The following is a 14,657-nucleotide window of genomic DNA, read 5'->3' as shown; positions in this document are numbered from 1 at the left end:
TGCCAATCATATCAATTCCCCACATGGAGAAGGGCCATGGATAGGAAATGACATTCAAAAGTTTCGGAGGAACATGAATTTTATCCGCATAAATTTGACACTTATGGAATTTCTTCACAAACTTGCAACAGTTAGATTATATTGCCAGCCAATAATAACATGCTCTCAACATCTTCTTTGCCATAGAATATCCATTGGAATGAGTACCAAAGGAACCTTCATGGACTTCTGTCAACAACATGTCTGCTTCGTGTCAATCCACGCATATGAGCAAAACCATATTGAAGTTTCTCTTGTAAAGCACATCATCATTCAGGTAGAAGTTGCCAACTAATCTTCTCAAAGTCTTCTTATATTTCAAAGATACCCCAAGCGGGTAAATATGACTTTAGAGGAAACATTTGATATCATAATACCATGTCTTATCATCCTTGATTTCTTCAACAACAAACACAGGAGTTGGCCTATTGATCCGTCTCCAGTTCTACTTGTTTTCTGACACTCATTCATCACCTTTGTACGAAGTCGGTAACATATTAGTCTACTTATTTTATTGTTTTGTTTAGTAATTTAGATGTTTTGCATTGTTGTTTCCAGTTGTTGATTACATGTTATATGCATCATTATCATCCATTTTATGTCCCTTTGCAGTAGTTCTATTGGTTTCAGGTGTAAGCAAGAGTACTAGAGGGATAGACAAGTAAATTGGATGTTCTGGGCCCGTCGGGAGATGAAAATTGGGCAATACAGTAGCCTTGACACGACCACCCGTGTTGCCCAACACGGGCCGTGTCAGGTGAGGCCACTTGGAAGAGGAAAACAGGAGCTGACACGGGTGCCCGTGTTAGCTGACACGACCCATGTCATCCTCCCTGAAGGGGCGTGTCAAGCCTTCCACACTAGAAGCCCAACACCGCCTGTCGTGTTGCCTGACACGGCCTGTCGTGTTGCCTGACACGACCAGTGTTGGCTTGGAAACTTGATTCTCCAGTTTTTTGCTGTTTTTGGCACGACTTATCTCGGAGGGCATTCTGGACTTTTGCTAGATAAAAATTGTCATCAGGAACTATTTAGGGGAGATTTGAATATGGAGAAAGGGAATTTTGCACGATAAAAAATTAGAGACGATAAAGATTGAAGCGGTGGAAAGCGACGAAGAATAGAGATCCTTCAAGAGCGGACACGATTGAAGATCAACGAAATTATGAACTTTTTGTAATGTCTCAATTTTATCTTGTATCTTATTTGAATAATATGAAAGGCTAAACCCCCCAATGTCAGGGGGGGGGGGGGGGGTCCCTGAATTGATCATGTAATGACTTTGATGTTATAATTTCCTTAATATATGTTATTTGTTATCAATTTAACTGTGTGATTTGTGTAATACTTTCTTTATCAGAAAAATTAAGATTGATGTATGGTTAACAATTAGTAGGATTGCAATTGTTAAGGTTTTTAAACAGTGAAACCATAGTAGATATCACCTAGGACTAGGGATACCCTATGGCTACCGAGTTATTCTTGTTAAACTAAAATGACTTGGTTTCATCATAATCACCTAAGAACTTAGAGGTTAGATTGAATACCAACGGTTTCCCTCCGAGGTCTTAGCGGGAAACAATCTTAAGTTCCGGTAATTGTAACAATTCTCATTATTAAGGAGATATACACTCAAGGGTCATTACAGGAGATTTTCACACACCACCCTTGGCATATTATTATAATCTGTGAAAACATTTATTTGGTTTTATTTTCCCTTACGGTGAATTTTACAAAACCCAACTAGTACTTTTGTTCAATTGAGTGATTGTTTACACATACATTGTTGCTTAATCCTCGAGATCGATCTTTGGGAAACATCCCTCTGATTACTACATCGGCAAAATAGTACGTTTGCTATTTTCTCGATCATGTTTTTGGCACCGTTGCCAGGGATTGCCCAATATAAGTTGAAAATTATCTCAATTGAAATTTTGTTGCTCTGCAACTATAATTGATTTTCCTTTATTTTGAATATTTTATTTCGATTATATGAACTGATATGTGTCTGATATTTGTATGCGAGGTAAGGCCTCAGCTGATTTTGCTTTTGACGCAGAAATCGAGAGAACCTTGCGGGCAAGACTCAGACAAGCTCGATTAGCCAGATTGGAATAAGATGAAGAACAACTTTCCATCCATTCAGGTTCAGATTCAGGTGCAAATGCACAAACCAGAAAGACTGTTGGGAGACTACGGAGGTGCAAATGCACAAACCGACAGATTAACTATTGTCAACCAACCAGTGAACGTGGCTAATTTCCAGCTGCACCTAAGTACCATTAATCAACTTGAAAGGAAGCATGTTACTGGAAAAGTGAATGAATATGAAAACAAGCATTTGCAGAGGTTTCTGACCATGAGCAACACTCTGAAAATTGATGGTCACACTGAAGAAGCTAAGAAATTGAGAATGTTCCCGTTTACCTTAGCGGAAGAAGTTGAAGAGTGGTTTTATTCTTTACCTGCCGGTAGCATCACATCTTGGGAAGAAATGGAAAAACCCTTCCTGAATGAGTATTTTCTAGCATCGGTATTTATGCGAAAGAGGTATGAAATTCTAAATTTTAAGCAGAAGGATGGGGAAACTTTGGGAGACGCCTACAAGAGATTCAAGAGAGTCCTAGTGGCTTGCCCAACTCATAATATGGATGCAATTGAACAGATGCAGATGTTTGTGAATGGTCTCAAAATAAAGACCAAACAGCTAATTGATACTGCAGTCGGTGGTTCCACAAATTTTTCAACAACCACCGGAATCAAGAAGATCATTGAAGCTAGTGCTGCTAATGAACACAAGGAGTTGTACGATGGGTATCAAAGTAAACCAGAAGGGGTTATAGATTTAAAGCCAGAAACTAATAAAATATGTATTGAAGATACTATAGCTGCTGAAGTTGATAAGAAGCTGAAGGCGATGAATATAGGTACCCAACAAGTGGTGCAGGTCCAACCGGTTCCTACTGTCTACTGTGAAATTTGTAGTGGTCCGCACCAAACTGTTTATTGTTTTGAAACTCCTCAACAAGTGGAGGAAATCAAATTTTTGAAGCAAAATAATCCTTATTCTAACACATACAATCCTGGTTGGGAGAATCATCCCAACTTCTCATGGAAAGACCAAAAAGGAACCGCTCCTCAATATGGTCAGTACCAAACTCAATATCAACAATAACAGCAGCAACATGGCCCTAAGAAAGATGAGTGGGAAATTGCTATTGAAAGAATGGCAGCTCATAATGTTTAATTTCAAGAAGAAACCCATAACAATCATAAAAACACCACATTATCCATAAAGAATCTTGAAGTCCAAATGGGTCAAATCGCTCAGTAACTAGCTTCGAGTTCTCAAGCACAAGGTGCTCTACCTAGTGCAACGGTGATAAATCCTAGAGAGCATAATAATGTGAGCGCGGTGACAACAAGAAATGGTAAATCGGATGAAGTTGTCGAGGAAGTGGATGAAGAGGAAGACCAATTGATCGAAGTGGACCTTGACATCAAAGAAAATGAAGTTGTTAGAGAAAAAGTGGTAGCACCGAAACCAGTTGTGAAGGAAACAGTCGTTGAGCCCAAGCCAGTTGTTAAGCTTCCCTTCCCCACTAGAAACAAGAAAAAAGGACAACATGAGAAAAACTTTGAAACATTCTTTGAGTTATTCAAGAAGCTGGAGATTAACATTCCTTTGTTAGAGGCACATGAACAAATGCCTACTTATGCCAAGTTCATGAAGGACATCATTTCAAGGAGGCGTACCACCGACACTAGCCCGATTATTCTAACTGAAACTTATAATGCTATTTTGCAGGGTATGAAGATTCCGATAAAGAAGAAGGATTAAGGAGCTGCCACTATCCCGTGTATTATTGGAGATAGGTCGTTCGACAAAGCTCTTATTGATTTGGGAGCTAGTGTGAGTCTCATACCGTTATCCATTTACAAGAAGCTTGGTATAGGGGATGTGCAAGATACCAGGATGACACTCCAATTCGCTGATCATTCGGTCAAGAAACCGTATGGCATTGTCGAAGATGTTCTGGTGAAAATTGATAAGTTTGTATTTCCGGTGGATTTTGTAATTCTTGAAATGCCGGAAGATGAAGAGATCCCTCTTATTCTGGGGAGACCCTTTTTGGAGACTGGACGGTGCTTGATAAACATAGAAGAAGGAACAATGACGTTGAAGGTTTATGATGAGGAATTGAAAATTGATATTCGAAACACCATGAGGTACAAGGATGATATTTGTACTAGTCATACTATAGATGTTATGGATCAGGTGACGACATATGATAGTCCTTTGCATACACCCCAGTCACCTTTGGAAAGAGTGTTGAGTTTATCTATTTTCGATTCGGATAAAGAGGTGGACAACGGGGAATTTGAAGTGCTAGCCTTGTTGGACGCACAACCCCCATGGAAAGGATCTCGACCACGCCGGTGGGAGGATTTACGCCTACCTCAATCTAGTGAGGAGAATGAAGAACCAAAGAAGGAAACAGAGTTGAAACAACTTCCTGACGATCTTAAATATGTCTTTCTCAAACCTGAAGGAAAATGTCCTGCTATCATAAACTCAAGCCTTCAGAATATCCAAGAAGAAAAGGTCATCCAAGTCTTGAAAAAGTTCAAAAATGCTATTGGTTGGGCAATTGAAGACTTGAAGGGTATTAGACCTACTGTGTGCATGCATAAAATTCAAATGGAAGACGACCACAAACCGGTAGTCCAACCGCATAGAAGACTCAATCATGCAATGAAGGAAGTAGTTCAGAAAGACGTGGTGAAACTGTTAGACACAAGTCTTGTATATCCTATTTGTGACAGCCCGTGGGTGGGCCTGGTTCATGTTGTCCCTAAGAAAGGGGGGGACCACCGTAATAAAGAACGAAAAAAATGAGTTAATTCCTACTCGGACAATAACCGGATGGCGTGTTTGCATTGACTACAGAAGGTTGAACGCAACAACTAGGAAGGACCATTTCCCTTTACCATTTATTGACTAAATGTTGGAGAGGTTAGTCGGGCATGATTACTACTGTTTTCTATATGGATACTCCGGGTATAATTAGATTGCTGTAACTCCAGAAGACCAAGCAAAGACAATATTCACATGCTCGTTTGGTGTTTTTGCTTACAGAAGAATGCCATTTAGGTTGTGTAATGCCCCAACCACCTTCCAATGATGCATGACTTCCATTTTCACCGACATGCTCGAAAAGCATATGGAAGTCTTCATCGATGACTTCTCGGTCTTTGGATCGTCATTTGGTAACTGTTTAACTAATCTCTCTCTTGTTTTAGACAGGTGCTAGAAAACGAACTTAATTTTGAACTGAGAGAAATGTCACTTCATGGTGCGTGAGGGGATAACGTTGGGTCACAAAATTTCCTACAAGGGAATTGAAGTTGACCAAGCAAAAGTGGAAGTGATATCTAAACTCCCACCCCCGAATAATGAGAAGGATATCAGGAGTTTCTTAGGACACGCAGGTTTTTTACCACAGGTTCATAAGAGATTTCTCAAAAATTGCAAAACCGCCGACCATTCTATTGGTTAAAGGCATTTTTGTTCAACAAAGAATGCACCATGGCCTTGAGACATTGAAGAGCAAACTGATTTCAGCACCCATTGTTATTGCCTCTGATTGGTCTCTTCCATTTGAGATCATGTGTGATGCTAGTGATATTGCTGTAGGGGCAGTCTTAGGACAACGAAGAGAGAAGTTATTACCTGTCACTTACTATGCTAGTCATGTGTTGAACCCGACACAGATGAACTACACAACCACTGAAAAAGAGTTATTGGTCGTGGTTTATGCTTTTTACAAGTTCAGGCAATATTTGTTAGGATCGAAGGTTGTAGTGTATACGGACCATGCCGCTTTGAAATATCTATTTGCTAAACAAGACTCTAAGCCAAGAATTCTCAGGTGGATCTTACTCTTCCAAGAATTTGATGTAGACATCCGAGACAAAAAAGGGTGTGAAAACACAGTTGAAGATCATCTATCTTGCATGTCACCTATTGAAGAAACAGAAGAAAAGAGACCGATAAAGGATGAGTTCGCTGATGAACACATCCTCGCTGTTATCGGTATCCCGTGGTTCGCAGACTATGCGAATTATTTGGTGGGGGGTGTAATCCCCAACGATTTTGATTCTAACAAAAATAAAAAGTTTGTTCATGATTGCAGGTTTTACTTGTGGGATGACCCATTCCTATACAAAAGAGGAGTGGATGGGCTGATCAGAAGATGTGTCCCAGAGGAAGAGCAAAGGGATATAATTAGTGAAGGAGAAGAGCGATACAAAACGCAGCGGAATTTAAAATTTCTCCTTTAGTGATCCTTACGAATGGGCATTATCAGTGATAGAATCGTTACCTCTTGTGGTGATTGTAACGATTGATGCAGATCTACGGAGCGATCACGAACATTGAACAATGACAACGCCTCTACTCATTCCACACGAACGGATTCCTCAATCTCAGTGCTAGCTGCTACGAATGAAGGCTTTAAGTGAGTGAGAGAGAGAGAGAAACGAAATTGCAACTGCACAAATACTTCTACACAAGGGTTTTATTTATAGAACCACTTGTGTGGGATGCAAGCTAAAAAATCCCACTCAAGTGTATGTGGCCCATATCTTATAATATGCCAAAATCACTTAAGCGCGTGGTACCTTACCATATTTCGTATTCTACTTAAGTACACCGTACCTTACGATGTTCTACAATTCACTTAAGGGCACCGTACATTACGATATTCCTTAGTTACTTTATCTCTCATCAATCCATCCTTTTGTCTGTGACCCTGTAGGTTTTCGCGGCATTGGCAATTATATTAAGGCACTAGTGGTCCATAGTGGTTTCAGGTTGAAGGGTGGTATACACCATTATCACCATGAGAATAACTTATGACACTTTGCATAACATTCTATATAGTATTCTCATAATGGGTCAATCCAGTATAAATATTACTCTTAATATTCATACCTATGTTTAAGACTTGATAACTCCTTATCCATGATCCATGAGATGTGATCATCAATCTATATACATAATAGTCTTAATGCTTTAATGTTATCCCACTTCATAATAAAGGTCGACTACATATACTTTAAGAATAGTGTCCTTATGTTTAATGTGATCTCATGATTAAGTCACACTTGATACATTAAACGGACTAGCTATTCTAGGGACTTTATTAAACAAACATAATAAAGAAAAAGCCTTTTATTATTAATAAATAATTCGATACAAGTACCAAAAGTATTGGCCTCTAGGGCTTACACCAACAATCTTCCACTAGCACTAGAGCCAATCAGGCATACCCCTAATGCCCATAGATCTAGTATGGCCATCATGCTTCTTCTGCGCAAGAGGCTTTGTGAGTGGGTCAGCAATATTGTCAAGTGTAGGTACTCTGCATATTTTGACATCTCCTCTATCTATTATCTCTCAAATGAGGTGATAACGCCTAAGTATGTGTTTGGATCGTTGGTGAGATCTAGGCTCCTTAACTTGTGCGATAGTACCATTGTTATCACAATAGAGACCAATGGGATCCACAATGCTAGGAACTATGCCAAGTTCACTAATGAATTTTTTGATCCAAACAACTTCCTTTGCTGCACTTGAGGTAGCAATATACTCGGCCTTGGTTGTAGAATCAACAACTGTATCTTGCTTTGAAGTTTTCCAGCTCACAGCGCCACCGTTTAAGCAAAACACATAACCAGATTGTGATCTAAAGTCATCCTTATCTGCTTGGAAGCTAGCATCGGTGTATCCAATTACAACTAGCTCTTCCTGATCTCCATATATCAAGAATGAGTCCTTAGTCCTTCTCAAATACTTAAGGATATTCTTGACAGCTACCCAATGAGCATCACCAGGATCAGATTGGTACCTACTTGTTGCACTCAAAGCATACGAGACATCTGGTCGAGTACATAACATGGCATACATGATAGATCCTATTGTAGATGCATATGGAATCTTATTCATGCGATCCCTTTCTTCCTTAGTTGAAGGGGATTGTGTTTTTGATAGACACAAGCCATGTTTCATAGGTATGAATCCTTTCTTGGAATCATGCATATTAAAGTGTCTCAACACTTTGTCTATGTACATGCTTTGACTTAGGCCAAGCAGTTGTGATCTATCTCTATAGATTCTGATTCCTAATATATAGGTTTCTTCACCTAAGTCCTTCATAGAAAAGCATTTCCCCAACCAAGACTTTACTTGTTGCAGGGTAGGGACATCGTTTCCAATGAGTAATATGTCATCTACATATAATACCAGGAAAACGATCATGCTCCCACTAACCTTCTTGTAGACACAAGGCTCATCTTCGTTCTTAATGAATCCATATTGTTTTACTGTTTCATCAAAACAAAGATTCCAGCTTCTGGAAGCTTACTTCAATCCATAGATTGATCTTTGTAACTTACATATCTTTTAGGCTTCTTCTGGTATGTCAAATCCTTCAGGATGTATCATGTACACATCCTCAAGAAGATTCCCATTAAGGAAATAAGTTTTGACATCCATCTGCCATATTTCATAATCATGATATGCAGCGATAGCAAGTAAAATCCAAACAGATTTAAGCATTGCAACTGGTGAAAAAGTTTCATCATAGTCAACCCCATGAATTTGTTTATATCCTTCTGCAACCAGTCTTGCCTTATAGGTATGTACCTTACCATCCATGTCAGTCTTCTTTTTGAAGACCCACTTGCATCCTATAGGGTTAACTCCTACATGAGGCTCTACCAAGGTCCAAACTTGGTTTATGTACATGGAATCCATTTCAGATTTCATGGCATCTAGCCACTTCTCAGGCTCGGGACCAGTTATGGCCTCTTGGTAGGTCACAGGCTCATCTTGATCCATGAGTAACACATCACCTTGATCAGTTATGAGATATCCATATCTCTCAGGTTGGTGATGTATCCTGCTTGACCTATGCTGGTCTTGTTCTACTTGAGCAGGTTGCTCTTCCACAACTACTTGTGTTTCCTACTCTAATTCCTCCATAGGTGTATCAATGCTTTGTGATTCTTGAATTTCTTCAAGCTCTACTTTCCTCCCACTGATTCCATTGGAAATAAAATCCTTTTCTAGGAAAACTCCAGTTCGAGCGACAAACACTTTTCCCTCGGAAGGATTGTAGAAGTAATACCCTTTTGTTTCTTTAGGATACCCCATAAATAAGCATTTATCAGATTCGGGCTCAAGCTTAGTTAAAATTTGTCGTTTCACATAAACTTTGCAACCCCAAATCTTCATGTAAGACATATGTGGTTTCTTACCACTCCATATCTCATATGGTGTCTTCTCAACCTTTTTGGATGGAACAGGGTTAAGTGTGTAAGCTGCTGTCAATAGTGCATGTCCCCAAAAGGAGTTTGGGCGATCGGCGTGACTCATCATGGATCGGACCATGTCTAACAGGGTTCGATTTCTTCTCTCAAATACACCATTCCATTGGGGTGTTCTAGGAGGAGTAAGTTGGGATAGGATCCCACACTCTTTCAGATGGTCATCAAACTCTAGGCTTAAATACTTACCACCTCGATCTGATTGAAGAGTTTTAATATTCTTACCTAGTTGTTTTTGTACTTCATTCTTGAATTCCTTGAACTTTTCAAGGGACTCTGATTTGTGTTTCATTAAATATATATAACTATATATACTGAAATCATCAGTAAATGTGATGAAGTACTGAAAACCTCCTCTGGCTGGTATATTCAGTGGTCCACATACATCAGTATGTATGAGGGCCAAAAGATCATTAGCTCTTTCACCTTTTCCTGTGAATGGAGACTTTGTCATCTTTCCAATTAAACAAGATCTGCATGTCTCATATGATTCATAATCAAAAGAGTACAAGAGTCCATCTTTATGGAGTTTGGAAATGCGTTTCTCATTTATGTGGCCTAATCGACAATGCCAATGGTAAGTTGGATTTAACTCATTAGGTTTCATCCTTTTAGTATTAATGTTATAAATAGGCATTTAAAGATCAAGGACATATAGTCCATTGTTCATTTGTAAAGTAGCATAGAATATATCATTCAAATAAGTTGAGCAACAATTGTTCTTTATTATAAATGAAAAACCAAACTTGTCCAAACAAGAAACGGAAATAATATTCCTACTAATTGCAGGTACATAATAACATTTCTCTAACTGAATTATTAAACCACTAGGTAAAGTCAATACATAAGTTCCTACGGCTAAAGCAGCAACCTTTGCTCCATTGCCAACTCGTAGGTCAACTTCATCTTTTGCCAAATCTCTACTCCTTTTTAGCCCCTGCACATTGGTATAAATGTGAGAACCGCATCCAGTATCTAATACCCATGATGCAGAAGTAGATAAATTAATTCCAATAACAAAAATACTGGAAGTTGAAGTCTCTACTCCATTCTTCTTATCTTCCAGGTACTTTGGGCAATTTCTCTTCCAGTGTCCGGTCTTACCGCAATGGAAGTAGGTACCTTCCTTTGTTATGCCTCCACTAGGCTTCAAAGCAGCAACAATGGGTTTGGGTTTGGCAACTTCCTTGCCTTTCCCTTTATCACCCTGCTTGGGGTTCTGTCTCTTTCCATTTTCGATCATCAGAATAGACTTCCCTTTTGACTTCAGATTCTGCTCAGCAGTTCTTAACATGGCTAGTAGTTCAGGAAGAGATTTGTCCATATCATTCATTTTGAAATTTAGGACAAATTGATTGAATCTATCTGGCAACGATTGCAAGATTAAATCTTTCCGAGGGGAAAACCCAACCTCTCAAGGTTCTCCATATACCCAATCATCTTGAGCACATGGGGACCTACAGGGGCTCCCTCAGCTAACTTGCCTTGAAAAAGGGCTTTTGAAACTTCAAACCTTTCATGCCTTGCTTGCTCTTGATAGAGCATCTTCAGGTGTTCGATCATATCGAAAGCTGCCATGTTCTCATGTTGCTTTTGCAACTCTGAGTTCATGGTAGCTAGCATGAGACAAGCAGTTTCATTGGTATCATCGACATGCTTCTTATAAGCATCTCTTTCTGCCTTGGGTGCAGAACTAGGAGGTTCCTCTTCAAGAACAGGTTCCTCCAAGACATACAACTTTCTATCATGTTTGAGGACAATCCTCAGATTTCGATGCCAATCCAGAAAGTTTGTCCCAGACAATTTCTCCTTGTCAAGGGTTGATCGCAAAATGTTGTTAGAGGTGTTTGTTGTCATGGTAATCTACATGAAAATAATGAAAATATAAGTATCAATAACATATTTAATTAGGCCTTTAATTAAATATGCTCCCACTATTTTACTCAAAATAAATGACCCTCACCATTTGATTCGGAAAATCCCGTTGGAAGATTTTCTAGTGGGTCGAGATTCACATTTCACTTTGTTTTAAGTCTGCGTAGGAGGGTTACAGAAAACTAGGTTATTTAGGTAGAAACTCCTTCCAATTGTATCTAATAAAACTCTTGAATATTTTAGTTGGGTGAATAACTCCTTATTCCAATCCATCACATGGATCATTTCTAACTCTTGCTTCTAAACATATATAATCTTATTATAATTTTTTTAGTTAAGTTTGACCCATTGTTTTAGCAATTGGATATTACAATTATCCCATCGCACCTTACTAATATAGAACATGCACCTCGCCTAGGCGAAACCTACATTATCCGATACTAATCTTGATGAGTGCTAAAACTTGGAAAGCATAAACTTAATATTTAATTTGAGGGAATTTGCAATTATTCTGATCTCACCGGCTTATTTATCATATAAATTGTCTCTCACATGCATCAACATACATTCACATGCATCAACATACATAATGAAACAGTTATGGCCCCTAGCGCAATTGTTCTCCCAAGCCAATGAGAGAACCTAAGCTAACCTAATAACGATCTAAGCTTCTCCAAGCAAGATCTTCAAGGTTGTCCTCCTTTGATATTGAATTCTTCTCTTTCTTCATAACATTACATTACATAAAAGAAACTCGTTTTACATACGAGGGAGTGAGATGAGAAAAGATGTTACATTAAGAGATTAAAAGAGAGGCACGACACGCAGGTCGTATTTTAAAAACCCAAAACAAAATAAAGGAAAACTAAGGCCATAACCGATCACCAGAAGACAATAATAATAAACACATTATTATTATTGATTTTAATTCTTTTAATTAATTAAAACCAAATTAAATTTAGGCAACCAATCACACTACGCAGAGTTAGCCGGGGCCCCGCGCAGAAAATTTTAATGAACAATTCATTTGAAATCGACGTCGTTTTTCGCATCAACACTTGATACTTTAAGGCACAACTCTTGTGCAGTCACAACCCTAATCGCATAACTCTTTGACAACACAACCCTTGTGCCATCATTAACCTTAATTCACCAATTTCAGACCGTCAAACACATCTCGATTGTTGATTCAATATGATTGATCAACACGTCATTGCTTCACAATACTAATGTCGGATCAAGAAGCAAACGACCATTGATCACTCAAAGGAAACAACCATTAAGTGTTTGAATGAACGAAACAGAAACAATATATCATATATACCATATTTTGCATCAGGATTACTTCTATCATATATATAACTTGATCGATCACAATTGCATAACCTATGGACGATCGATGTATCGCTGCTTCACCATACTAATGTCAGATTTCGAAGCATAGTCAACATCAATCATCGAAATCGTACACACATGATGCCAAATTTAATTACTCGTTTATTCTTTGATTCATTCTGTCTTTTAATTGTATTAATACAGAAAATACAGAAAATAAACAGCTATCAGATGCATGGTTTTGTTAGTGGCTCTGATACCACTGAAGGAGAAGAGCGATCCAAAATGCACGGGAATTTAAAGTTTCTCCTTTAGTGATCCTTACGAATGGGCATGATCAGTGATAGAATCGTTACCTCTTGGGGAGATTGTAACGATTGATGCAGATCTATGGAGCGATCACGAACGTTGAACGATGACAACACCTCTACTCAGTCCACACGAACGGGTTCCTTCAATCTCAGTGCTAGCTGCTACGAATGAAGGCTTTGAGTGAGAGAGAGAGAAGAGAGAGAGAGAGAGAGAGAGAAACGGAATTGCAACTGCACAAATGCTTCTACACAAGGGTTCTATTTATAGAACAACTTGTGTGTGCTGCAAGCTAAAAAAGCCCACTCAAGTGTATGTGGCCCATATCTTATAATATGCCAAAATCACTTAAGCGCGTGGTACCTTCCCATATTTCGTATGCTACTTAAGTACACCGTATATTACGATGTTCTACAATTCAGTTAAGGGCACCGTACATTACGGTATTCCTTAGTTACTTCATCTCTCATCAATCCGTCCTTTTGTGTGTGGCCCTGTAGGTTTTCGCAGCATTGGCAATTATATTAAATCACGTATTTAACATAATAAACAGTGAGCGGTATCTAGCAACACATCACTGCTACCCAAGACATGAAAATGTCATGTGATCTGACAAATTCTTTTGTGATAATACTTATATGTACAATTACCCTTTTGCTCTTATGTCTATATTGAACATAAGGCATAAACTGTGTCATCCCTGTTGTAAGACCCCAATTTTGTCCCTAAGATCCCTCATGGCATCATATCATATCATATCATTGCCTCAAGGATCATTGTGCACCTTGCCTCCTTCCCTGTGGGTGGGTCATTCTTTTGAGATTGATTTCTTGATCACCAAGCATATTTTGCATTTGTATATCATTGCTTTTCATTTGTTCACTAACCAAAAGTACAAAAATATGTCATATAACCTTGTTACTTACAGATGAAGCAATTACAGGTCAAGGCAGTCAATGCATTTCAATGAGCAATAGATGGTGGCCATTCTTGAGAATTTGGGCACCATGGTCATTCATAAGAGTTCATATGAGTCATGAGATCATTTTGGATCAAAATCCCAAGTGGTAGAAGCTTGAATCTCATCAAGGCATTCTTCAGTCAACTGAAGCCCTAGCCAGTCAACTACAAAGTCAACTGAGATTTTTGGAAGTGGGAAGTGATGGGAAATACTTAATTCATGTTCAAACAAGTCTCATTTGACATTTCAAACATCAACATTGAAGAAAATAAAGTCAGGTCAAAACTTTCCAAAAATAGAAAGTGACCTATAATTGAAATTTGCCAAAAATGGAAAGGTTTTCTCCTCAAGATTACATGACCAAAAATGCTTCAAATGAAATTTTGTTGAACATGAAAGTTGTAGATCTTTCTCTCCCATTTCCAAAATGTCCAAGAACATGAATTTCTCATTTGTTGTTGAAGAGATATGATCAAAACATGGCAAGGTGTACATGGAGCTTCAAAAGTGCATAACTTCTCAACCAAATGGCCAAATGAAATGGTTGTTTTTGCCAAATTCCTCTCTTGAACTCTACTATACAATTCATGCATCATATTCCATGCATTTTGATCACAAAAATATTGGCATTTTCATTTGAATTTTGGAGGGAAAATCCAAATTCAAAAATTGTGCATTGCCTTCACTTCCCACCATTGGCATTTGATTCAAAATCACATTTTAAGTGCATTTCCACCAGAACACG

At 38.6% G+C, this 14,657-nt stretch overlaps 1 protein-coding gene across 1 annotated transcript; it reads left to right on the top strand.

The window, feature by feature from the left end:
• Positions 1-2,158: 2,158 nt before the first annotated feature.
• On the top strand, positions 2,159-3,880 carry LOC127122932 (uncharacterized). The gene is made up of 3 exons (XM_051053204.1): positions 2,159-2,572; positions 2,738-3,185; positions 3,378-3,880. The coding sequence occupies exons 1-3, from the start codon at positions 2,159-2,161 to the stop codon at positions 3,878-3,880; spliced, it is 1,365 nt and encodes a 454-aa protein (XP_050909161.1).
• The last annotated feature ends 10,777 nt before the right edge of the window (positions 3,881-14,657 follow it).

The sequence above is a fragment of the Lathyrus oleraceus genome, chromosome 2 (assembly GCF_024323335.1).
Source record: "Lathyrus oleraceus cultivar Zhongwan6 chromosome 2, CAAS_Psat_ZW6_1.0, whole genome shotgun sequence".
NCBI lineage: Eukaryota > Viridiplantae > Streptophyta > Magnoliopsida > Fabales > Fabaceae > Lathyrus > Lathyrus oleraceus.
The sequence above is the reverse complement of the archived record's forward strand: the minus strand, read 5'-3'. Positions and strand labels throughout refer to the sequence as shown.